This window comes from Podospora pseudocomata (assembly GCF_035222375.1).
Source record: "Podospora pseudocomata strain CBS 415.72m chromosome 1 map unlocalized CBS415.72m_1, whole genome shotgun sequence".
NCBI lineage: Eukaryota > Fungi > Ascomycota > Sordariomycetes > Sordariales > Podosporaceae > Podospora > Podospora pseudocomata.
In genome coordinates, this window is record NW_026946363.1 from 2,129,744 (window position 1) to 2,154,357 (window position 24,614).

The 24,614-nt window shown below is 53.0% G+C and overlaps 5 protein-coding genes across 5 annotated transcripts; all 5 read left to right on the forward strand.

Annotated features, from left to right (window-relative positions):
• Positions 1-3,008: 3,008 nt before the first annotated feature.
• QC762_0007240 (uncharacterized protein) lies at positions 3,009-3,583 on the forward strand (the record flags this gene model as incomplete). The annotated part of the gene is made up of 2 exons (XM_062882845.1): positions 3,009-3,056; positions 3,374-3,583. The coding sequence occupies 2 exons, from the start codon at positions 3,009-3,011 to the stop codon at positions 3,581-3,583; spliced, it is 258 nt and encodes an 85-aa protein (XP_062748257.1).
• Positions 3,584-5,955: 2,372 nt separating this feature from the next.
• QC762_108840 (uncharacterized protein) lies at positions 5,956-9,551 on the forward strand (the record flags this gene model as incomplete). Its single annotated transcript, XM_062885303.1, has 8 exons — positions 5,956-6,183; positions 6,235-6,360; positions 6,421-6,679; positions 6,726-6,951; positions 7,023-8,325; positions 8,393-8,883; positions 8,959-9,283; positions 9,463-9,551. 7 exons carry the CDS (start codon positions 5,956-5,958, stop codon positions 9,005-9,007), a joined length of 2,682 nt encoding a protein of 893 aa, XP_062748258.1. The 3' UTR covers positions 9,008-9,283; positions 9,463-9,551.
• A 1,113-nt stretch (positions 9,552-10,664) lies between these two features.
• On the forward strand, positions 10,665-13,382 carry QC762_108850 (uncharacterized protein). Its single transcript, XM_062885304.1, has 2 exons — positions 10,665-11,570; positions 11,635-13,382. Exons 1-2 carry the CDS (start codon positions 11,172-11,174, stop codon positions 13,369-13,371), a joined length of 2,136 nt encoding a protein of 711 aa, XP_062748259.1. The 5' UTR covers positions 10,665-11,171; the 3' UTR covers positions 13,372-13,382.
• A 754-nt stretch (positions 13,383-14,136) lies between these two features.
• UNG1 (uracil DNA glycosylase) lies at positions 14,137-16,877 on the forward strand. Its single transcript, XM_062885305.1, has 2 exons — positions 14,137-15,418; positions 15,483-16,877. The coding sequence occupies exons 1-2, from the start codon at positions 15,024-15,026 to the stop codon at positions 16,318-16,320; spliced, it is 1,233 nt and encodes a 410-aa protein (XP_062748260.1). The 5' UTR covers positions 14,137-15,023; the 3' UTR covers positions 16,321-16,877.
• Positions 16,878-18,684: 1,807 nt separating this feature from the next.
• Positions 18,685-23,778, forward strand: QC762_108870 (uncharacterized protein; the record flags this gene model as incomplete). Its single annotated transcript, XM_062885306.1, has 4 exons — positions 18,685-20,495; positions 20,578-20,732; positions 20,797-23,608; positions 23,666-23,778. The coding sequence occupies exons 1-4, from the start codon at positions 20,252-20,254 to the stop codon at positions 23,776-23,778; spliced, it is 3,324 nt and encodes a 1,107-aa protein (XP_062748261.1). The 5' UTR covers positions 18,685-20,251.
• Between the last annotated feature and the right edge of the window lie 836 nt (positions 23,779-24,614).

Consider the following 24,614-nt stretch of genomic DNA (forward strand, 5'->3'; position numbering starts at 1 on the left):
GGTTGAGCAGGAAAGGAAAATGTTTGGTAGGGTGTGATTGGTCAATTCTGGGGACAGGTGGGTCTGGAGTTTGGGAGCTTGGTCCATGCTTGGCCTGTGCTGACTTGCAACGATGTTTTGGATTCCGCATTGGGTTGGTGGTGAGGGTTAGGAGTGGTGAAGATATTTTGCTTTTGATCGAATAGAATAATAGCTAATACTGTCTGACCATGAAGAGATATTTTACTAGAACAGCAGTGTCGTTCCTTCCCAGCTCAAAACATCATTCTCTATGCTTGTGCACTTAGTTGAACAATTCTGATGGTGTTATATGCATGTGCTGAATGTCAAGCGAGCAGCTCATGTGCTAAAATCATGATGATTTCTCCCGAACTGACACAGGAGTGCCAATACATATCATCACTCAAGCTCCCCAGACATACCTACCTGCGATGTCAGATTCTGCAGATAAAATCCGATTGAATGGTCCACAGAAAGAGCCGAGCTCTTCATGTCGGGGAAGACAAGCATTCCAAGAGGGCAGGCAGGATCAATGCAAGTACCACCAAAAGGCTTCCGTGTCCCCTTGTATTGTTCTGAGCGAGCAGTTGGAACGATCTTGTGACATCGTTTAAAGTATGCAAAGTGGTGAGCGTCAGACCCGATCATGGTGAGAGCGACCGGTCCCCGCCAGGAGCCGATATCACCTTTACGTGGCTAACCGAACTGTCGTCCTCTCAGCTTGCTCAACGCCACAACTGAGAGCGAAAAGATCAGATGTGACGTTTTCACCGAGAAACCCAGTCAAACGCTTGAGCAGATCGCCTTGCTCCCCAGGTCGTCTTGCAATTTGGGTATTTGCCTGTTCTCAGGACACCAGGGTTCAGTCTGAACACAGACCAAGACAGCACCCTGCTAGCCCTTGTGGCTCCAAGATTTGTGACAGCTACAACTGCCGCGCAATAGACTCAAGGCTCGGAGCACCCGGTGATGCGATAAGAGGTAGCGGCACCATACCCACGCGTCAGACCACGCAAATAGAGTGCCCGCAGCTGATATATGAGATTCAAGGCGTCAAATCGACCGTGGTGCCGGTTCGGCGGCGCATGGTGCCATTCCTCACTTTCCTCAAGTTGTCCCGTACATCGGGCGGTTAAGATGGAGTGGCCTCCACAGCAGGCCGTCGCCCTCGCTTGCTGGCGAGTCTCGTGTTGACAGGAGTCGTCGAGGGGTACGAGGTTTGAAGGTAGTCGACGCTATGATCCAGTAGATCGTTCATTTCCCTTGCTGCAACCTATGAACAATGAACTCGAGCTTTCGTCCGAGATCTGTCAAGGTTTGTTGTGAAGCCCTTGGCGAGTTGTCCAGTTGGCAATACGTTCGTTGGTGGCGTATCGTACAGCAACAACCACTCATGCGTGCTGGCTAGATCTCCTCATCTGAGAGGATTGTCGCTTCGAGGTCGGCCCACCGGCATGCTTCGACAGCATAGAGTGTATAGTAGTCGACAGTGGATCTCGCTTCCGATCAGACCCCTACCCGGGCTTGAGAAACGGCACTTCCAGGTACTATAGACGAGAAGTGGGTATTGCTACGGTATGGTGGTGGCGATTGTAAAGAGCCTAAATGGCGTAGATCTTATCAGAATGTCAACATCATGACCGGAGCAGACGACCAGCTTTGAAGGATGAATCCATTGAGTTTTGTGGGATAGAGATTCTTCGGCCCAGCTCTCCGAGCTATCTTTGGATTTGATTTGAGCCTGAAGAAGGACATATTAGGGAGGTCTGAGAAGATCGACTAGACCATCTCGTTAGTTGTCAGTTTCAATAGACCATAGCAGTTCACTTGCCTCTCTTACCGAGCTCCCTAAAAGTGCACACAACCGCCGGTCAAACATGCTGTGACTAGCTTCGATGACAGGATAACTCCTAGTCGTAGCGACTTGGAACTAAGGTATGCACGAGGTAGCACTGCAGCTATCTGCATAGGGCTCAGTTAGTAGATGCTGCCATCGTGGACAAACAAGCTAGAAGCCCTAATTCTTACGGATAAACATTCCGAGAAGCCCCCTGGCATAAACAGGGTCGACTGCTGTTCGAAGGATCACCTCGCTACCGGACGGGACACTTCAGCCTCGAGGTTACTCGAAGTGAAGGGCGGTTAGCATGAAACTGTCGACGGCCAGGGGCTCAGTCAACACGAAGTCAAGTCAACTTGAACGCGAAGTCAAGATAGGAAGCTCGAGCTCTCGAGGCTCCCCACTTCCCGGTTGTGACGGGAGATGGTGCCGCAAAACTGTGTGACAGGTAGTCTGGGGCGTAACACCAAACGGAGAAGATCACCAGTTGATCAATCGGCGATGGTGGAAGGTTATATTCCGCCGTCTATATGCGCCAGCCTCGCCTGTGGTGTTTCCTATGCCTCTGGACGGGGGTCCTCCCTCCATTTGGTAGATATCCAAGTCCATGTGACCCAGTAATATTGGCCTTTACCAAATGAGGCTCTCCTGGGGGGTAGTATTATCCAGACAGTGCGCCAGGAGCACCCGTCAAGCTGGGGGAGGGCACCATTCGGAACAATCGCATGCAGAGACAGGCCGGAATGCAACAGGACCGATTGTCGACAAGGTAGCAAGCAGGTAAAACATGCAGATGGGAGCCACCAGTCCAAAAGCCGCCCAACGGTATCGCAGCGTAGGCGAAGGGGGGTGGCGAGCCAATGGACAAGACTTGTTGGAGACGACGAGGACATAGCACGGCTGCTATTGCATGAATGTGTCCTAAGATTTCAGATGGGATTGGCATTTCATTGCCAGAAAGAATCAGAAGAAGAGGACTATCCGTATCGGAAACCAACAGTTGGCCATTGTTGGATGGTTGAAAAATGCAACGGACTCTGTAAAGCTGGACGGAGAGCCGGGAACCCCAAACCGGGCCGATCAGGAAGACAGGAAGGCTTCAGGATTGATGATCTGAGGCTTGGGAACTCGGCATGCTGGAGAATAATAATTGGAAATTGGCGCAGACATGTCCACACTCCACACTTCGACGTCGTTGATGGCAGTCTCGAAACACGTGAGTGAGATATAATCGGGAACGAAGCAGCCACATCCGGAACAGCGGGACTAGGCAGCGGCCCCTGCTTCGAGATCTTATCGTGGTCTGTGCTTCCCCCAGAGGAGTTTTAGTAGTGATCAAAGCTTTTACTAGGGACCTGGATTCCACTGTTTCTCGAAGGCTTCACGATGTTCTACTGTACATAGCTGGGCAGCAATTTTCTCCGATTTGTTGTTCAGCTTTGACTGTCGTGCTTGGAACTGCGTCTGTGGTCTGCGCTTATGGTTCGCAGCGTGTCGTCACCTCTCGGAGAAAACAAACAGCCTCCACACCAGGAACACCAAACCACCAACAACTGCGCGCCTTGCCAAGGATCACACCTTGAATCTCCGACCACCGGGTTTGATGCCGTTAGCTCCTGCAACAGACCCAGCAGGTGGTTGTATTTCGCCGACCAAGACCGGCACTGGTTCCCCATCTTGAACCTCGCCATTGGAATATTCACAGCTTTGGATGCGTTTATGCGGGTGGCTGGCACCGTCTGAGAGGAAGAGAAAGCTAACAGATTTGAAATGAAGCCCGAAATCCTCCTACCTTAGCACCGAGCAGCTGTTGTTCGTAAAGTATCAATCTCTGGTTCATGGAAACCAGATTCGCCGTTCCGATGGGCAGGCAGAGACATCTGACCATGCAGTTGATGAGATTCCCGGATTCGCAACATCCTGGAAGATTAGATACACATACATCCCTCTTCAGACGGCATCTGCACTTCAACCCGCCAACGGCCACCGCTTGGTCGGCCATCGAGATCAGACGGTACCTTCATTAACAAGCATGCATGCCGCTAAGGTGCGGGCATCAGGTGCAAATTGCCATTTTGTCCCTTTATACTGGATTCTGTCGATGGCCTTCATATTCGATATCACCACCATTTATATAAAAATGGGCGGCAGTGACCTGCTGCCGCGGACCACACGCACATCCTCCTCAAGAGGAGCCGTGCGCTCCGCAAGCAACCAATCTGCCGCCTTGCAGCCCGCCTTTCTGCGAGGATACCGGCCCGGAGTCCCGTTCCAAGCGAAATCCTCACCGCATCCGCACCGGGCCACCCAGGACCTCAACCAGCAGGAATTGCCTTCCCCGCAAAACGCCCAGTTTCCGCAAAACCGCCGTTGATTGTTTCCGATTGCATGCTCCGTCCCGTTACCCTGTTTCGTCGTGTTCTGTCTCCCTAACGAGTCTCAAACCCACAGCCGGTAAGTGGCTCGTTGTTGCCGGCTTCACCATCATTATGCCCCATTGATCAGCACTCGATTGTGGATGCCAGCATACCAGTCTGAAAAAGATACGAGAGGCCATAGATTAGAGGAGGAGAGCTCGTGGGGTTGGTGGCCGGCAACCATCATCGTCAAAACTGGACCTCTGTGTTTGTTGTTTCAACACTATTCTCGAAGTTTTGACTAATGGGGAAGCCAAGACTCCCCACTTCTTTCGGCCAGGCGCTTGTTATTATCGGCTTGTCATCGTTGGGCTTTCATCATATTTGCGTTGGCTGGCTCTTCACCGACACCATATTTGTTTTTCATGATTGAGTTGTAAGAATGCGGCATTCGCTATTGATTCAACAACTGAATTTTTTTTTTGGAGTACCACAACACCAGGACGGACCTACCGCCGCATGGACAGGGATCAAGCAATTAAGTCTGGAGACGCCGTTGCAAAAGCCGTCATGGTCGCCACGTTACCTGCCTCCCGCCTGGCTGATCTGCGGAGCCTAGAAACCCATCGCCCGGCGGCATGGGTGTGGTTGGTGAGCTCGAGGTTGCACGGAATTCCATCCTTGCCTCAAAATCTTTACTTTCTCTATCATAATTTTCATATGACACGGGCTGGCCACGTGCTGACCACGATGAAAACAGGAGGGTGTGGCAGAACAGCTGTGTCTAGACCTCAAAACGGCGTCTCCTGGTGAATTAACTGCGGTGTATCGCGGCAATATCAACAAAAGTCGTCAACTCGATCCCAAGGACAGTCGCGCAGTTTCCTGCTGCTTGGCATCGTTCAGGGATTCAAGATGCCCCAGGCCCCACAGTTGTTTACACTCCCCACTCGGCCAAATCCCCCCTGCCTGCCTGCCTGCCTGTCAGAACAAGCGTCTTATGCAATAATCGTTGCGGGTCGTCCTGTCCTTTAAGCTGGATAGCAAACAATGCTACCGCTCATACGGTCCGTTCCTACCGACATGGCTATTCTCACCCGAGGGCAACAATCAAAAAGATCACGGACAGGTCCCATCAAGTGACGCGACCGCCCTGATCTCTCACTCCCGTTTCCACTCACACTCCCCACGCTGCGGCGCCGTTCGGACATCCCTGGTTGAACCTGGGTGCCTTGCTCTCACACGCCCGCCATTGCTCGAGGACGTGACATATACAAGCGGTATCTTTTGGCTGTGATGTCTCCTCAAAGGTTCATCAACCGAGTGTCCCCCCCTCCCACAGGGATACCATCCCCCCAAGTCTGGTCCCTACTCCGTTTGTACTCCACGGACCTAACCTCTTCCTTGTTATAACGGCCCATGAGGTCCCCCATTGAGCCGTTTTCGATATCTCACGGGTAATGTTCGGGAAAGAGATTCGGCCATCTTGATCCCCTTGAGGGTGTTGCCCGACTTATATACGATTCGGTGCTCCCTCTTTTGCAGTTTGTCCCAAGTGGGAATAAACGAGATAGACAGCCGTGCTGTGACTCTACTTTCTTCGACGCATGATACGAGCTTGATCTTTGATAAGTTCAAGCCTCGATCCCCAATCTCGAACCTCTCTCTCATCTTTGTTCCACCCCCTTTCTCAGGCTGGCGTGGCTTCCGTCCCTTTCCCCATTTGGTTCCAGAAGAGTGAAGAAGAAGAGAGCCAAGATGACGACCATCACGCCCGTGGGGAGCCTTGAAATCAGCCCGGCCACCAGCCCAGGCATTGAAGACCCCAATGCCTCTCCCATCGGCAGTGTCGATAGCAATGTGACCCCGGACACTGAGTTCTCACCGCCTGACAGCCCGTTTCGGCACCACGCTACCTTAGCTCCCGTCAAGGAGAAGCGGGAGCTGGCGAGGAAGAAACTTTCGACCTTGACCCTTGAGGAGAAGGTGGGGTCTACCAGGTTTCCAGCGAGAGGACTTTATGCTGACGTCGAACAGGTCTCCTTGCTAACCGCCGCAGACTTTTGGAGAACCAAGTCGATTCCGGAGAAGAACATTCCTGCAGTGAAGACCAGTGACGGGCCCAATGGTGCTCGTGGTGGCATTTTCGTGGGTGGAACAAAGGTAGGCTAACGCCCCTGGGGTTGGTTGTCTCCCTCGCTGTTGCGCTAACACTGTTGGCAGGCAGCCCTCTTCCCCTGCGGCATCTCGCTGGCAGCAACGTGGAACAAGGACATCCTCCGTCAGGTCGGTCAGCACCTTGCTGAGGAGGCGAAGGCTCGTCAGGCCAACATACTGCTTGCACCTACTGTGTGCATGCACAGACACCCACTTGGTGGAAGGAACTTTGAATCTTTCTCTGAAGACCCCCTTTTGACTGGCAAGCTTGCTGCTCAGTACATCCAAGGTCTTCAGGAGAATGGAGTGGCTGCTACCATCAAGCGTCAGTACCTACATATTCAGCAATCTTGGAGACTGAAACTGACCAGATCTAGACTTTGTTGGCAACGAGCAGGAAACCCACCGGTTGACAATCGACTCCAAGATTGCCGAGAGGCCTCTTCGCGAGATCTACCTCCGTCCCTTCGAGATCGCGGTCCGCGAGGCCAAGCCATGGGCTGTCATGTCCTCATACAATCTGGTGAACGGTGTTCATGCCGATATGAACGAGCATCTCCTCAAAGATATTCTCCGTGGAGAATGGCAATTTGACGGGTGAGTGGCAACTTTGATTATCGGAGCCAAGCGATAAGCGAGCACGATCAACTGACCGACCCCTCCTGCAGAGCCGTCATCTCGGACTGGGGCGGCACCAACTCTACGGCGGAATCTGTCAAGCATGGGTGTGATATCGAGTTCCCCTACTCGACCAAATGGCGCTTTGAAAAGGTGCTCGAGGCTATCAAGGATGGCAAGCTCACCGAGGCTGATGTTGACCGAGCAGCCGAGAATGTGCTTACCCTTGTCGAGCGCGTCAAGGGCAGCGATATGACTGCTGAAGCAGAGGAACGCGAGGATGATCGGCACGAGACAAGAGAGCTTATCCGCGAGGCGGGCGTTCAGGGCCTTGCACTTCTCAAGAACGAGAGGTCTATTCTGCCTATCAACCCCAAGACGGCCAAGGTTGCTGTCATTGGTCCTAACGCCAACAGGGCCATCGCCGGTGGTGGTGGAAGCGCCAGTCTTAACCCTTACTACAACACCCTTCCCCTTGATAGCATCCGAAGGGTTGCTCAACAGCCTGTCACTTATGCTCAGGGATGTCACATTCACAAGTGGCTCCCTGTGGCATCTCCTTACTGCAGCGATAGGACTGGGAAGCAGGGTGTGACAATCGAGTGGTACAAGGGAGATCAGTTCCAAGGCCAGCCTGTTGTCACCCAGAGGCGGAGCAACACTGACTTGTTCCTTTGGGATTCGGCGCCTCTGGCTCAGGTTGGCCCGGAATGGTCGGCTATCGCCACGACCCATCTCACGCCGACTACTACTGGCAAGCACACCATCTCGTTCATGTCTGTCGGCCCAGGCAAGCTCTTTGTCAATGGTCGACTTGCGCTTGATCTTTGGGACTGGACAGAGGAAGGGGAGGCCATGTTTGATGGGTCTGTCGACTATCTCGTCGAGGTCCAGATGGAGGCCGGCAGACCGGTGGAGCTTCGCGTCGAGATGACCAACGAGCTCCGGCCTATTGCCAAGCAGAAGCAGTTCAACATGACGCACAAGTACGGTGGTTGCCGTATCGGCTTCAAGGAGGAAGACCAGGTTGACTACCTCCAGGAAGCGGTCGATGCTGCCAAGGCTGCCGATGTCGCTGTTGTTATCGTCGGTCTGGATGCCGAGTGGGAGTCTGAGGGGTATGATCGTCAGACTATGGACCTGCCTTCTGATGGGAGCCAGGATCGTCTTGTGGAGGCTATTGTCAAGGCGAACCCGAACACGGTTGTGGTGAACCAGTCCGGGTCACCGGTGACGATGCCTTGGGCTGATAGGGTGCCTGCCATTATCCAGGCTTGGTATCAGGGGCAGGAGGCGGGGAATGCGCTGGCTGATGCGCTGTTTGGGTTGAAGAATCCTAGTGGGAAGTTGCCTGTAGGTTTCTACCCCCTATTCATCACCATATATATGCGAGCGAGTATGTTGCTAACGAAATCATCAGTGCACTTTTCCCAAACGCCTCCAAGACACGCCCGCCTACCACAACTGGCCGGGCGAGAACCTCGAGGTCGTTTACGGCGAGGGTCTCTACATTGGCTACCGGCACTACGACCGGACAAAGATTGCTCCTTTGTTCCCCTTTGGTCATGGGCTGTCTTACACCACCTTTGAATACGGGCGTCCCTCCCTCAGCTCCAAGGTCCTCACCCCCGACAACACCATCGAGCTTACTGTCGCGGTTAGCAACATCGGTGACGTTGCCGGGTTGGAGACGGTGCAGATCTATGTGAGGGATGAGAAGAGCAGGTTGCCAAGGCCGGAGAAGGAGCTGGCGGCGTTTGAAAAGGTGGAGTTGGAGGCTGGGGAGACGAAGCATTTGAGGATAGGGCTGAATAAGTATGCGGTTGGGTATTTCGACACGAGTTTGGGGAGGTGGATTGCTGAGGAGGGGAGGTTTGAGGTGCTTGTGGCGGCGAGCGCGGAGGATGTCAAGTATGTTTTGATCTCTCTCCCCCCCCTTTCATTTTTACTGTTTTGTGTTTGACATGGAACTGACATGGTGATTAGGTACTCTGTTGGGTTTGAGGTCAAGGAGTCGTTTACTTGGGTGTTTTAGACGTCCTCCTCGAGAAGTGGACTCTTTTCTTTTTCTCGGTTTCTTCTTTTTCGATACCTTCTTTTCGGCATTGCATTATTTCGAGAGATTTTGTTTTTTTACTTTCTTTTTCTTCACTTTTTCAAAGGGCATGGCACCGACAACCCCTGGGAAGACTACCTACTAGGGGTCTCTGTTTGGTTTTTGCCATGTAATGGGAACAGGGATGGATGGATATGGGTCACATCACTGGATAGGTAGTTATCGCTGCAGGACCTCCCTCCCCGACTGATGAAGGTTTTTTTTTGGGGAAACGGAGGGTGGGGAAATTCGGGAACGCAGGTAACGATGGGGGTCCCTTTTTCGCTATTCTGGTTGTTCGACTAAGTAGGCTTCGTCATTGTATATGGCACCGCCCGCCCTCTTGTAGCAGAGGGGGGCAGGGGCGTGGGGAGGGTTGTCTGCAGCGAGGGAAGAAAAAGACGGAAGGAAGATGCCTAAGGGCTGGTCTGGGTTGGATACTATCCTGAAGCTTACCCACCAACGTTGTTGTGTTACATTCAGTACATTTGCTCCCACCCACACATGACATGTGCTTTGTCTTGATGCTCCGTGTAGTGAGGAGCATATCATGATAAGTAACCCGGAGGACGGTAGCGAAGGTGGTGATGGTGTGCTTGTATACCGGTCTTGGCTTGCTTGTAGTGTGTTGTGTAGCAGTAACTCTTCAAGGAGTTTCTTGACTGGAAGTGTTTCCAATGACAACGGGTTATATCATGGCCAAGATCCGGAATGGCACCGGATAGGTTGTGTGGCGCTGGTCACGATGTCGTAGTGAGTAGAGAGGCTATATAGGCTTACCAGACTTCTGGAGAGGACCAGGTGTGCTATTTAGGGTGTGGGGCTATCTGTGATCATGAAGTTTAATATACCCCCACGGATAGTCTCCGAGGAGGACGTCTGCTTGTCGAATTGGAGTTGAAGAGGATGTGAGGCAAGGTGTGATGGGTAATATATTTCGGGACTGTCATGTGTGAGCTCCGTTCATCTCGTGTCCATCTGAACAGGCTTGTGGGGTCGTAGCTGGTTGGTGATGGATATGCTTAAACTAGAGTGCTGCCTAGACCTCGACTTTAAGCATACCCTTATGTTTTGTTGCTACCTGTGTTTGATATGGCAATTTTTGCGATCATTGAGATGATGAGCCAGTAAGTCTGTTGGATAATCAAAGGACCGCAAAGTGCTCCGTAGACCTGAGAAATTCGTGTCGTTTATTTACCACAGCAGTGGGAATCTTGTTTCAGAGTGACGTTTCTGTTTTGTGACTCCGCCTCTCTGCTCAATCAACGAACCCCTGGGCTCCATTTCAACGACGCTCATGATGATGATGGGCGGATGTGCACCTATCATTGCGCACTCGGAAAGATTGGTGAGTTGCCTCCGGAAAACGGAGACGAAAATCCATGCTGGCTGTCACACTGCAAAAACAAAACGCTGCTGTGTGACGCTGTTGAGAGTTTATACACTTTACAGACCAGCATAATGCAATGGTGGTGGTGGTTGGTGGAGAAAAAGGGGGTCAACCGAGAAGCCCAAGATGCTGGGTCTGGCCACGCTTCAGCTGAGGCTAACATCGGGGACAGGGGGCCTTTTGTTCCGATCCACTAATCTTCCATCTCCCACGTCTCCGCAACTGGAGCCGTTCCGTCGACAGGGGGTTAAACGAACGTCTGCCGTCGTCAGCAGCTTTGAGTTTGCCTTTTCCATCCTGCCATTTCTTTCTTTGTTTTTTTCTTATTATTTTTTCTTTTTGCTGAAAAGGAGAAGAGAAACGGGCGGTTATACTAAACGGAGCTATTTTCGATTGATTTTGGGAATTGAGTTCATCCCGTTTCCAGAATACACACACACTCGACGGAAGACACGGATAAAACGGCCTTGCACTTGTCTAATTTACGGATACCCTTTCCCCGCGTTAACGCACCCGACCTGAACCTTACCTTGGGGAGCCCGGCAGAAACCACCGTTTCCCATCTTCCGGATCGACGAACCTTTCCCACGAAACCCTAGATCCTGGATCCCGAGCGTCACCGGACCGAGAATCACCTCTATCCCCTGCCGAACGAAAGAACACTTAACGGTTGCAGCAGCAGGGGCATGGCTGCTACCACCTCGCATTATTGTCATGGCCCGGCCGTATAACTATGGCGGCGGCAGCTACAAGCCAAAGCAGCAATCCACCAACAGCTGGAATCAGCACGCCTACGGCTACTCGTCCAATTTCTTCAGTGGGGACGGTTCCAGCAATAATGGCAACAACACCTCCCTCGTCGAGGACTTTGTGGCCTTTGTGAAAAAGGCCCTCCGGGCTCTGGTCAAGTTCTGGCGCGAACGTGGCCGGCGGATGGTGGTTACGGCGATTTATAATGCGGTGCACCAAATAAAGAGGAATTTGACGTATAATCGGATACTCAGCGTTCCGCATTTGCTGGTTGGGTTCTGGGTTGTGGTGTTGCTTTGGGGGGAGAGATGGACTTTCCATTCCATGGTGGAAAACTGCGCGTGGGAGAATTGGGAGAACTGGGTATGTTTTTCCCTTTTGCTACTTCTGGCAGGCAGGGTGGCATGTGTGCTAACCATGACAACAGCCCGCCGGCGCCCAACCCCACCGCGTAGCCCTCGTTGCCGACCCCCAGCTCATCGATCCTCATTCCTACCCTGGCCGACCATGGCCAATACAAGCTCTGACGATTAAGTTGACGGACAACTACATGAAGCGTGGGTATGGTCAGCTCCAGGAGCAGCTCGACCCCGACAGCGTCTTCTTCCTCGGTGACCTCTTTGACGGCGGTAGAGAATGGAAGACGGCCCACGGCGACTTTAGAGACCCCTCGTGGGGACCACACCCGAAATCGGAACAGAAATACCTAAAGAGCTGGAACAAACACTATGGGGAGTTTTACTGGCTGAAGGAGTATGGCCGGTTTGGGGAGATATTCATCAAGCCGTGGATCAAGTCCGGGATGGAATCCGGCAAGGAACACAAGCGCAGGAAGTTTGTCACGAGCTTACCAGGAAATCACGACTTGGGGTTTGGGGCGGAGATCAAGGTCCCCGTGAGGAACCGATTCGAGACGTACTTTGGGGAAGGGAACAGGGTGGATGTTGTGGGGAATCACACGTTTGTTTCGGTCGACTCGGTGTCGATGAGTGCGGAAGCGTCGCCCGAGGCGGCGAAACATGACCTCAAGCCGATTTACATGCCTACCAAGATCTTTCTGGATAGGCTGCAATGGCTGAAGCCGATAGCGGTGGAGAAGGAGCTGAGGATGATGAGAGGGGAGGTGCCGGAGGTGCAGTTTAAGCACAGGATTGAGGAGGTGGATAAGGCGAATTTCAAAGACAAACCCAGTCTTGGTACTGAAAAGACGCCGGAGCTGCCGACGATTCTGCTGAGCCATGTCCCGCTTTATCGACCGCCTGGGACGCCCTGCGGCCCGCTGAGGGAGAGACACCCCCCTGCGAAACCACCAAAGGGACAGACGGGGCCGGTGGTGCCTGATCATGGGAACGCCATTTCTGTTTCGAGGGGGTATCAGTATCAGAACGTGCTTGACGAGCAGCAATCGATTAGTTTGTTGAAGAAGGTTGGCAATGTGGTTCACGCCTTTTCGGGGGATGATCATGATTATTGCGAGCTGGTGCACTCTGAGGAGCAGCGGAGGGTTAAGGAGATCACGGTGAAGAGTATCAGCATGGCGATGGGGGTGAACAAGCCGGGGTTTGTCCTGGTTAGTCTGTGGAACCCACTGGACAGCGGGGGGAAGCCGCTTAATCCGGATCAGAAGCAGACGCTGCAGACGCACTTGTGCATTTTGCCTAGTCAGTTGAGCACGTATATTCGCTACGTGGGGTTTGCAATCATTTCGGTTATCATTTTGGTGGTGAGGGCGTTCTTGGTGCCGGTTTTGAAGCTCACGCCTTTTGCGCTGGAGCCGGAGGTGCAGGGGGTGCAGTATAGGGGGAGTGCACTGCTGCCTGTGTTCAAGGCAAAGGTGGAGGATTATGATGAGTATGGGTTCCCTTCTAGTGGGTTGGGGTCTTCGAGAAGTGGTGGGGGGAAGGGGAGGGATAGGAGTGGTTCGAGTGTTGGTGGACATGGACATAGCAGGGAGAAGAGCAAGGGGAAGTGGAGGGGGCAGCCGAGGATAGAGATCAGGAGCGATGAGAGGGAGGAGGAGGAGAAGTGGAGGCCGAAGGGGAGGGGGATGGGTTATAACAAGGGAAAGGATACGGTTGCGGCGGTGGTGGTGAGGGAGATGTGGACTACGATTTGGAGGGTGACGTGGATGGTTTTGGGGTGGTTTGGGTGGTTGAACTGGTAGGGGGGGTAATGTATATTTTCTTTGGGGGGGGGAAGAGGAGAGCTTTTGTATAAATTGAACACAGGAGGTGAAGCAGAAAGAGGGGGCATATATGTATGGGTTTGTGATTTTGAAGTGATATATATATATTGGTGTCTGGGTAGCATATTTTATGGATGGCATGGTGGTTTTTTCAACAGTGCGGCTCAGTGGTGTTCGGCTGCTGTTACCTCTTCTGCTACCGGTGCTTACCCTGGGATTTAAGAGAGATTTGACCCTAGATCTCATGACCTGACTTGATGACGATGATGAGCAACGCGCGGGCAGGCATTCAATTGGCACTTTGTGCGAGGGTGGAGAGGTGTAGGTTACATGCTTGCGAAACAGACGCCTTGGAAGGAGGAGACGCGATCGAATTGCACCGTCACGCTTTCAGCGCGTCAAGTTCGCAACCGCGTTTAAAGTGGTTTTGTAGGTTGCAGGGGTGCACGATTGGGCGGTTGGCTGAGGGGGAGCTGCCAATGAGAATTCAGCCCTGTCGTGTGACGAGACAACGGGTGCATTTTTTTGCTGCAGGCACGCAGGAGGGAGCCGAGAGGGGGAGACGTGACGTGACGTGACGTGACGAAGGTGGAATGATAATGGGATTGTCTTGATATGGGGAGGTTATGACGAGTTGATGTAGTGGGAGAGAGGGTTCAATTGGATAAGATACAAGCATAAAAACCGGGCTGGAAGTTCAAGATTTCAAGAATTTCAAGATCTGGAAACTGCCCCGGACCCGGACCCGATCCCTGGCACCCACGTGACGTGTTAATTGATTTAAGTTTTTGACGCCAAAAGACCGCGTCTTTTCGCGTATCACAATGCGAGGGATAAAAAAAAAAGAGGAAGCACTTAACTTAAATAGGGATGATCAAAAGAGGATACCCCATTGTTCAGCCAGCCATCTGCATTTTTGAACTTGTCCTGATTTGTATAGTATTCCTTGTTGGCAAGGGCTGGCAGGCAGCAGCAGGATTTCCTTCCTGGGAGCGAGCGCGGCTGTTTGACCCTTTTTTTGTTGAAAGGGTGATTAATCAATCGACTGCGCCTGGGACAACAACAGCTTGGACCTCCTCTTTGCGACCTCCTCCTTGACCTTGTCTTATATCCAGCAGTGCTTGCTTGGTGTTTGGCGTGAAAAATAAACAATCCAATCGCAACTTCCTTCCTCTTTTTTTCTTCAGATTTCTCCACACAGCTTACACCGACTTTGAGCTTGTCTGTGCCTTCGTTGTCTTGTCAACGACGGCCCTTTTTCTCCCTCTCTCACTCTTCGACTTTGACTTTTTTTTTTTCCTTTTTCACTTTGACCTTTTGATCTCGACTTTGCGTTGAGGAATCGAAAAATCTCACGACTTTATACAATATTACTTTCTGTAGCCCTTTTGAGGGGAGGGGTGGGGGTATTACCAGTGACAATAGCTTCGTTATCAAGGACTCTCCCTCAACACCTTTTCACCTTTACAACTTCTTTGTTTTCTTCTTCCCTTCTTCACCGACTACTATTACTCCGTCTCCGCCGACATATCCCAGCAACGACTCCACAACCTCACCGTCACCGCCTTCTTGTCCTCACCACAAACCCACCTCGATCAATCCCTTCCTTTTTCGCCTCTTCTCTTCTCACAATGTCGACCCTCAAACGCAAAGCCGGCGCCCAAACAGGTGGAGCCGACGCGAAAAAGGTCAAGCAAGGAAGCATCATGTCTTTCTTCGGGAGCTCCCCGGCGGCGAAACCGTCAGCTACCAACAGCTCCGGCCTTCCCACCACCCCCAACTCATCCTTCACCGCGCCCACCGACCCAGCCGCCGCGAGGTTTGACAAGGACAAATGGGTGGCCACCCTGACGCCAGAGCAGAAAAGGCTGCTGCAGCTCGAGATTGACACCCTTGACGAGAGCTGGCTGGTGCACCTGAAGGATGAAATCGTCACAAAGGAGTTTTTGGATCTAAAGAGGTTTTTGGAGAGGGAGTATGCTGCTGGAAAAAAGATTTTTCCCCCAAAGGAGGATATTTACTCTTGGTATTGTTTCCCCCCTCTTTCCTTCATCCCCATCCATCCCTTGCTAACGTTGCAATGATCACAGGTCCCGACACACCCCCTTCACAACCACACGGATTGTAATTCTCGGTCAAGACCCCTACCACAACCACAACCAAGCCCACGGTCTGGCGTTCAGTGTCCTCCCCCCTACTCCTGCGCCCCCTTCGTTGAAAAACATATATACCTGCCTCGGGAAAGACTACCCCTCGTTCAACCCGCCCCCCAACAAGGCCGGGCTGTTGACTCCCTGGGCCAAACGTGGGGTTCTCATGCTCAACACGTGCCTTACCGTCCGCGCTCACGAGGCAAACTCGCATTCCAACCGCGGCTGGGAAAAGTTTACGCAAAAGTGCATTGATCTCGTCGCCGCCAAGCGAACAACGGGAGTGGTTTTTTTGGCGTGGGGCACGCCGGCTGGGAAGAGGGTGCTAAAGGTTGATCAGAAGAGGCATCTGGTGCTGAAGAGTGTGCACCCTTCTCCGCTGAGCGCGTCGAGGGGGTTTTTTCAGTGTGGGCACTTTAGGAAGGCGAATGAGTGGCTTGGGGAGAGGTATGGGTTGAAGGGGAGGGTGGACTGGGCGCTGAATGAAGGGGAGAGTGTCTTGGAGAGTGACGAGCCGAGTCCGAGGCCGAGGGTGGAGAAGGGGGAGGTTGCGAAACGGGTGGAGGAGGTGGTGAGGGGGGCGGTTATGGGACGGAGGGTGGATTTGAATGAGATTGCTAGGGGGTTGAGTAGGAGTCCGAAGGGGGGGAGTTGTTCGCCAAAGGAGGAGAAGGGGAAGAAGAAGGAGGAGAAGGTGGAGGGGGATGATGATGGGGAGAATGTGGATCCGGGGGAGGAGGAGGAGTGGGATGCTTTGATGAGGGAGAAGGGGTTGTAAAGGGAAGGGGTTGTGGACTGTTTTTAGTTTTTGAACGCCTTTGTTTTGCGGGGGGTGTTTTTGACAGACAGGGTCAGGCCGGTGTGCTTTGTGAGCAGTGTTTAGGTGTTGGAGAGGGTGCTTTTTGACGGGGTGTATCAAGGTTGATGATGTTTACCCGGGTCGCGAGGTGTCCAACTTTTTGCTTTTTTTGCGATCAGTTTTTGCAGGATTATTATGATGGAACACAAAGAATGATATATGGCATAAGGATGAAATTTGGCAAAGGAAACAGGGATGGGTTAGCATCGTATGGATGGACTTGTATGGATTTATGAAAAAGAAGAAGGAAATTTGACTTCCTCTGACCTTATGTTTTGGCGGGAAGTTGCTCGGCTGGGAATTCGAGCATATGGTGTTTGCTTTTGTATGTTTTGTTACTCTGTTGGTTGTTTAGATATATATCTATCGAGGAGCGTTTGAGATGACTTGATCAATAATTCTTGGTTTTTTTTTTTTTCTAACATTGATATTTTGATTTGCGGTTTCATTTTGCGGTTTTTATTTCTAAAGTCAAGTCAAGGCCAATGATTTCTCCCAAAAAGGCTGGGAAAGCCAAGTGCCACGCCACCAGCCAATCTTCCCATTTTCTAGCTCTGGTGTGGCCGCATATAGCGACGCCCGTGGCGGAGATTTCACCAGATATATTTCGCCCAGTGAGACATTCCATACAGTGACATACTGCCCACCACACAAGTGCTGTACAACTCAGGGGCTTCAAGTGACAGCTTCCGGGACAGTCAAAAGTGGCGTGTTCCAGCTTCTGTACTCTGTGTTCTGGTGCGCCCTGCTGTGTAAATACTCACTCGCCCCCCTGAACCGATCGCAGAAAATACCACGCAGCCTCTCTGCATGCTCGAAAAAAAGCCATCCGAGAATTCGGTGGCGGTGTTTGGTGTTTCTTCCGTCAAAGCTGTAACTTGCTTCTTCGCAACTTGTGTGACCCAGCCGGTGATACCAACGGAAATTGAGCCGCCGCCGGTCTCAGGAGGTTGGCAACCGAATTTCTCGAATGGAAACCCTCGAAGAAAGTGGACACACTTCTCTGGATCGGCCCGGCCCGAGTCCCGATAACGAATTCCCGATGCCGATGAGGTTCGAGTCTTCTTTAACAACCGTCCGGCATCGCTTCCGAGTCACGGTATCAGATGGTCAGCTCAAAACCACAGATCAGCTTTACCAGTCGGCCGAAACGTTCCCTTGGTGATACTGTCCGGGAACTTTCACTCCAAGAACGCAGACTTGATCGTTTCAGCAAACGAGTGAACGGAGGCACAACCGACGGGATGGTGCACGAGTAATGACCCCTCTGCATCTTTAATAATGACATCACTGTATCTGTTCCTGCATTTGTCGTCGAGTCTGTGCCATCCGCACCTGAGGGTTAGCGTGCCGGCAGATGTCGAGGCCTGCCCGGGGTATCCTATGCTGATGAGTACGGGGATGGCGCTGGAACAACACGAGAGCAGATCCCCCAAGTCTGAGAGCCGCAATTCCCGTACCACGGCGAGAAAATGGGGGTAACGGACAACATGTAGTCCCAGTGTTTACCTTGTGATGATAACAAGAACACATCAGGGTCTAAAGAAGCTTACACCGGAAGAAGCCGAGTTCCTAGACAGGAAGGCGGCCCGCCTGAAGGAGAACCGTGACTGGCTGGGAGGCGGCGATCAAGGGTCTGGAGATCAAGCTGCGACATGGCCGATGTTGTCCGGGTCATGCCGGCTCTTGGGGAGAGTGGGGGGAGATAGCTCGGCAAGCTACGGGATCGCAGCATAGACTGGAAGCTTGCATCGAATTGCGAACGGATATCTGCGACGGCGCGAGAGTTACCGAGTCGACGGATGGCTGGGGTGTTGTTGATTGAGAACTTCACGGTAGCGAGGGCTAGTGTCTAGCGGGCTTTGAGCTCCATGTAGTAAAGCTGGCTGTAGGTATCACGAGCATGATGCCGTGCATGCTCGTCCGATCATGATTTTTATTGTCAAGGGCCAAAGCGAGGGCTCTGCTGCTTCTTGACTGACAGCTTGCAGGCGAGCGCATGCAGGTCCAGTCCAGGGTGGCAGCATTCATGCGGGCATGCTCCGACATGCCGCTCCCCCTCCAACCACAACCCGGAGCTCAACATGCCCGAGTCGATAGCTGGGGAGCAGACAGTCAGTAGCCGTGTCTCAGTGCAATGCGTTTAGGTCTGGTTGGTTGCCCGAATGCCGGAGACATGGCGGTGATCGCACTCTTGTTCATGGAGGGAATGGCGTCGGGTTGACAGCGAAGCGTGCAGATGGAGCACTTTTTGCTGGCTGGAACCGTCCTATGGCCGGGCACCGAGAGACCAGCGCTGCCAACACAGATGCAGATTGGGAGCTTCCAGCTTGTTTCTCGGCCAAGGTTAGCTCATCGTCAGCCAATGAAGCTGATGTGTGTTGTCACTCCCCGGATCGTGCGGAGGAGCAGTATCATCAGTCCATGACGAGCGGTTGGACAGAGAGGGCAGCCCCACCCCCAACGCTTTCCAGTGATATTCCGCATCGGCCAGAGGATGGAGTACAGACAACGGCGAACATCTCCCCGGTGGAGGTGGAGGTTTTCTGGTAAGGTAGTCCGGGGTGCTGCAGGTCGGTGTAAGTGAGCCGAGCAGTGGATGTCTTGTACCTACATCAAGTGCCGAGCGAGCCATGTTCATCTCAAGGGTACCACAGAGGGGTCGCGGCCAGCGGATGTGGTCGCGGAGGCGTGTGTGTGTGTGTGTGTGTGTATGTATTGGAATATTTGACTTTGGGAGTAGTTCTCTGGCGACTTATGAACTCCCACGTGTGCGGGATTCGGGATATTCTTATTAAAGAATAAAAAAAATGCTGGAGACAAAAAGATGTCCAGTCAAGAGTCAGGATGGCCAGTCTTGAATTTCAGCGGAGCCAGGATGAAACAAGGGAATGAGATCACGGAGGCACAACAACAGGCAGGTACCCTGTGAGCAACCCCCACTTGTCACGAACGTCGCCGCGTCGGGCACAACTCCAGGAGGGAGCGACTCAGCCTGGCACCCAATCTTCAAGGCTAGAGATCCATGAGGACACCCCAGCCTCAAACCGTAAAAACAGCCCGTCTCTCTCCCTGAAGGAAAAACCAGTTGGCTCATTCATCATCTGTGCCTGGAGGTACTACACAGTAGATGAGAAAAAGAGGGAGCGCCGCGGCTCATTTAAAAGAATCAAGCGCCCCGGGGCCCAGAACACAGCTTCACTTTCACACCTGAGAAATATAATATTCGGTCCTGGTCTGTTCCTGAACGGGCTTGCAGCAAATCGTTAGCAATTGCAGCTCGACACAGCAACTAAACCTAATTCAGCCTGTCACCCAAGACACAAGGTCACTTTTGGCCCACGTCCCCGCGAAACGCTACTTTGATCAAGAACCCACGCGCCCTCCCGACCCAGTGAAGCAATTTCCTGGGGGCCTGCTCGACCCGGCCGCCATCACAGTTCCAGCGCCCCTGAAGAACAGCTCGCCGCCCGCCTGAAGACAGAGAGTGGGAGACAATCGTCTCTTTTCATTCTCACCATTTTCAACATTCTCAGTCAAATTCTCCTTCTCCGAGCACTCATTTTGCCTCTCTCTTTTGATACCTGATACCTTAGATACCCTGGCCACCTCAGCCTTGCTGTTTAGCGGGACGTACTGCCCAATCGAGACACCACCACCACCACACACACCCCCCCCCTAGACCGCCGCCAATTGCTCTCTCGCTCACCCACTCAGCTGTGAGCTCGCTGACCAAAATAAATATTTCTTTTTTTTTTCTCTTCTTCCAAAAGATAACATATTTTACGCCAGCTCCCGCCGCCCACCCACCGTCTTTTCTCCCCCGCTCAACCCAGTTTTCGACCATTGAATGTTTCGGTCTTCCACTCCTGACCCTCCAAAATCCAAGACACGCTTCTGGAACAAGATGCCGAGTCTTTTCTCCCGCCTCAAGGGCAAGGACGGGAAGAAATCCAAAAAGGGCCAGCTCGATCTCGACGACCAATTAGCAAAGAAACCACGATGGGAGGGTGACGCCTGGGCTCGTAAGACGGTCGACCCTGAGGAGGTGGAGGAATTGCTTCGATTTTCTACAGAAGAGCTCAAGGCGCGAGGTACGATGACATCAATTTCGGCACTGCTGCTGCTGCGCCCGCCCTCCACTCCCCCGTCAATTCGCTAACGGCTAGCTTGCAGCTCTCGATCTTCCCTTTTTACTACTTCCCTTCCGACCAACGTCGGACCCGAGTGCTGTTCGCACCTTTGTGCGACACTTTTTCGGCAACAGAGATGGCGCCCAAACACTGTATGGAGAGGCATTGGCGCAGGAGCTGCGCATGACGGAGCCCATGGTACGACTGAAACAGAGTTGAGGGTGGTGCTGGTTTGAGACTCGATACTAATTTTGTGGCACAGGTTATCTCGGGCGTTGTGAAATGGTGCTGGAGCAGACTTCCGGGCGGTGTGGTAGGATGGGATTCTTATGAGTTGTTCAGCCTTGGAGAGCAAGACTCGAACCTGGCCAGAGACTCTTTCAAGACCTTTATTCCGCTCAGCTTTGAGAACAGAAAGGCGCAGGCGCAAATCGTCTTTCACTTTTTTGACCTGCTGTCGGCAGTTGCCGCCCACGGGAAGACGAACGGGTTCGGCGGGCGCAAGCTCTCACGGATGGCTGCATGGTGGGCTTTCGAGCAGACCGAAGCCGACAGGGCCAATGGGTTCGAGGGCGCGTACAAGGCGTGGCTCAAGGCTGCCGATGCTACAAGCCATCTTTTCTTTGCATACCTCAGATCCCTCGCGCCAGAACCAGTGGTTGGCGGCATTTCGCTGCTACCCATGTCGTTGCAGAAGCTTCTCCAGGAGACCGAATACCCGCCGCAGAGGCCCCATCTCCTGCAAACATCTACTTACAGGGTTGCCATGATAGTCGATACTGTTTCACCAACACCGTTTGCCCTCTTGAGACGAGCCAACCACTTCCAATACCGCGACGACGACCGAGCTTTGAAGCAGTGGTCTGAATACGAGGATCCCATCAAGGCCCTGACCGAGGAGTGCGTCAGAGTTCTTCGGGCCATCTCGGCCGCGAACCAGTCACACGCCGTTTCGAGTTCGAAACACTCGACCAGTCTTCGTGACGCTTCGTGGTCTCGATTTGAGGACATTGGGTTTGCGAGTGCTCTGGAGGAGGAAGACGAATTGGACGACTCGCTGGCAGTTCAACGACGACAGCAGGGAATGCGGAACACGCCCGCCTCTGGCAACGACTTGGGACGGCCAACAACACCATCCTGGGCCGACTTTTTGTCTTCGGGTTTCGTTGACGAGAAGAACAACACGAGCCACTTGCTGCCGCCTGACAAGGTCCTTCCCCCCATCGAGACGAACCTCCGCCAACGCAGCTCGCAGTCCCACAGACCGAGACTCGAGAACGAAAACCATCTTGAACCTGGCGAGCTCGCTAGCATCACCCGCTTCGATCTTGATGATGCTTTCTGGTGGGTTTGGCTGACCAGTTTGGCTCCTGAGGAGACTTCGGAAAGGAAGTCTACTTTTGGGCGCTGTGCCGTGATTGAGACTATTATTCGAGATCGTCGCTGGTTGGTCATGGAGGAAATCGTCAAGGGCGCTGCCCCTGATCCGGCCGAGGGAGCCTACATTGCGGAGAAGAAGGGCTTCTTCAGTTGGACCCGCCGTTCCAAGACTTCTGGCCTGAACAGGAGAAAGTCGACCGCAGGAAAGCATGCTTTGGAAAAGAGCGATAATTACCTGAACACGAGCTCCACCATGGGCTTCAGCAAGACCAGCATTGGCCCTGACCAGCAAGCCAAGATTCAGGCAGCTGCGCAACAGCTCCAGGCCCAGGAGAGGCAAAAGGCCCAACCCCAGGCCGTGGAGCGGAGGGGGAGGAGCGATGCCGACTACATGCACGAGAAGACCAACAGCGTCTTCACACTGCAGGCGAGCATCCTTAATGAGGCGTCTCCGGCTGTCAAGTGGGCGAACAAGTATGACAAGGACGCGATTAGAGAGGCCTATTTGGCAGATAACAGCGCCGGCCGTGGCGGTAGCACAGCTTCTAGCGTCAACGGAATCACTCCTCCTGCTGCAAATGGCAATGAGCGTCCTCCTCAGCCGCCTCCCAAGTCAACACCGCAACCTCAACCTGCCCCGATCACTATCCCCGCACCCGCTACTGTTACTCCTCGGACAGAAACGCCAACCCCAGAGACGCCCAGGGCCACAGAGAAGGAGCTGGAAGCACCCAAAGATGTCCACCCTGTCGAACGGGTATCTGACGGTGGAGGTCGTAGCACGCCTGCGCCTCCACCCAAGCCCAAGGATCAGGTCGCCAACGTCACTAGCATGGAGTTGACTCGTGAGCAAATGGTTTCGCCCGAGCCCGATAGCCCGGAGAAAAAGCAGAATAAGCTGCAGAAGGAATTATCCAAGAGTCCCACTGCTACCGGCGGCTTCAGGAAACTGTTTGGTCGTGCTAGGAGGTCATCCAAGGTGCCTGATAGCGCTCCTGAGCAGCTCAACACCATGCTTGCTTCCCCAACAGCTGCCGCTGCCGCTGCCCCCGTCAAGGCCGTCACCCCTGAGCAACCTCCGAAGCAGGAAACTCCTCAGCCATTGCCCCCCAAGGTTGAGCCGGCTACGGCCCTTCCTGCTCGCAAGGCGGTTCCTCCCGCGGCGGCTCCTGCTGCCGCCCCAGCTCCCGCCCCAGTGGCTGCTGCTCCTGAGCCTCAGACCGAACCCACCTATGAGCCGTCTGTTCATGAGGATGTGTCCCGCGTCAACACTCGGGATACTGCCGCTGCCAGCGAGGAGTTCTCCCGCTTTGATCAGGGACCTCTCCTTGACCAGCCCGCGTTTGTTCCGGATGAAGAGGACACCGACACTGATGATGCCGTGCCCCCTCCTATTGCCCGGCACTCGTCCCGCTCCCCTCTGCCATCGCCTGCGTTGCCACAAGCTCCCAAGCAACAGGCACCCGCACCTGCACCTGCGCCAGCTAAGCGTCAGCTTCCAGCGCCGGCGCCCGCCGTACCCGAGGCGATGGATCGCTGGGCTCAGATTCGTAAGAACGCTGCTGAGCGCGCGGCCCAGCGTGGCCCGGCTTCTCCTGCCTCTCCACCGCCGCCAGTATCGCCAGAGATGCGAAGACCTGCTCCCAGGTTCGCCAGAAAGGACGAGACCGATGGGGACACCAGCGGTGAAGAGAGTAAGTTCTTTTTGTGCCCACCAACCATGATTGAATCCAACTAACGGTCTGTTCCAGCTATCGAGTCCCGGGTAGCCCGCATCAAGGCCAGAGTGGCCGAGTTGACCAGTAATCAGGAAGGCATGGGCGGACCAGGTGCTCGCTCACCACCGCCTCCGATTCGTCGTTAGGAGCGATACAGTTGCGGTTTTCCAATCAGATCTCGGCGAAAAGATACAGAGGCTGCTTCTCGAGAGCGGAGGGCCTCGTTAATGAATCGCCAGTATCTTTATTACTTGACATGATTTTCACTGTCAACGCCAACACGAAACCCTATAGAGAACGGACAGAGAGGGGTGGGGGTGATAACAAAAGCAAAAAAGCGAAATTTTCTTGTCGAGATTTTGAGGTGGCATTTTTTGGTGTACACACACACACACACACACACACACACACACACACACACACACACACACACACACACATGGACACACACAGCCACACACATTATTACCCAGTCATGTTTATTGTTTTTTTGTTCTTTTTTTTTCTGCAGACTATTACCCCCAGGCCTTGTTGTTTTTTCTGCTTTTGCAAAGTCTTTTGCTGCTGCTGCTGCTGCTGCTGTTGTTGTTGTTATTTGCTTTGTTGTTTTTTTCTGATGGTGTGTTGTTGTGTGTGGGATACCCGTTTGTCTTTAATGTTTGAGAGGGACAGAATTTCAAAAGGGGGGGAGGGGAGCGAGGGGCAGAAGAGGGAGAGGGATTTTGCAAGGTTTAGTTGCATGAAAGTAATATACCACTTTTTGATATTTTGTTCTTTTGTGTGTTTAAAGCTGCTTGTTCTTTTGGCTTTTTTTTGGGCGATTTTAATGGGGGGGTTCATTGCTATACTATTACCGTTCTGCGGCGTATGATACCACCGTATATGATACTTTTTGTTCAATCTGGAGGAGTCAAAGATGGGTAGTTTTTGGGGGTTGCGATAAATGGTAATGTTCTTCTCTTCTTCACACGGGATGCTATGT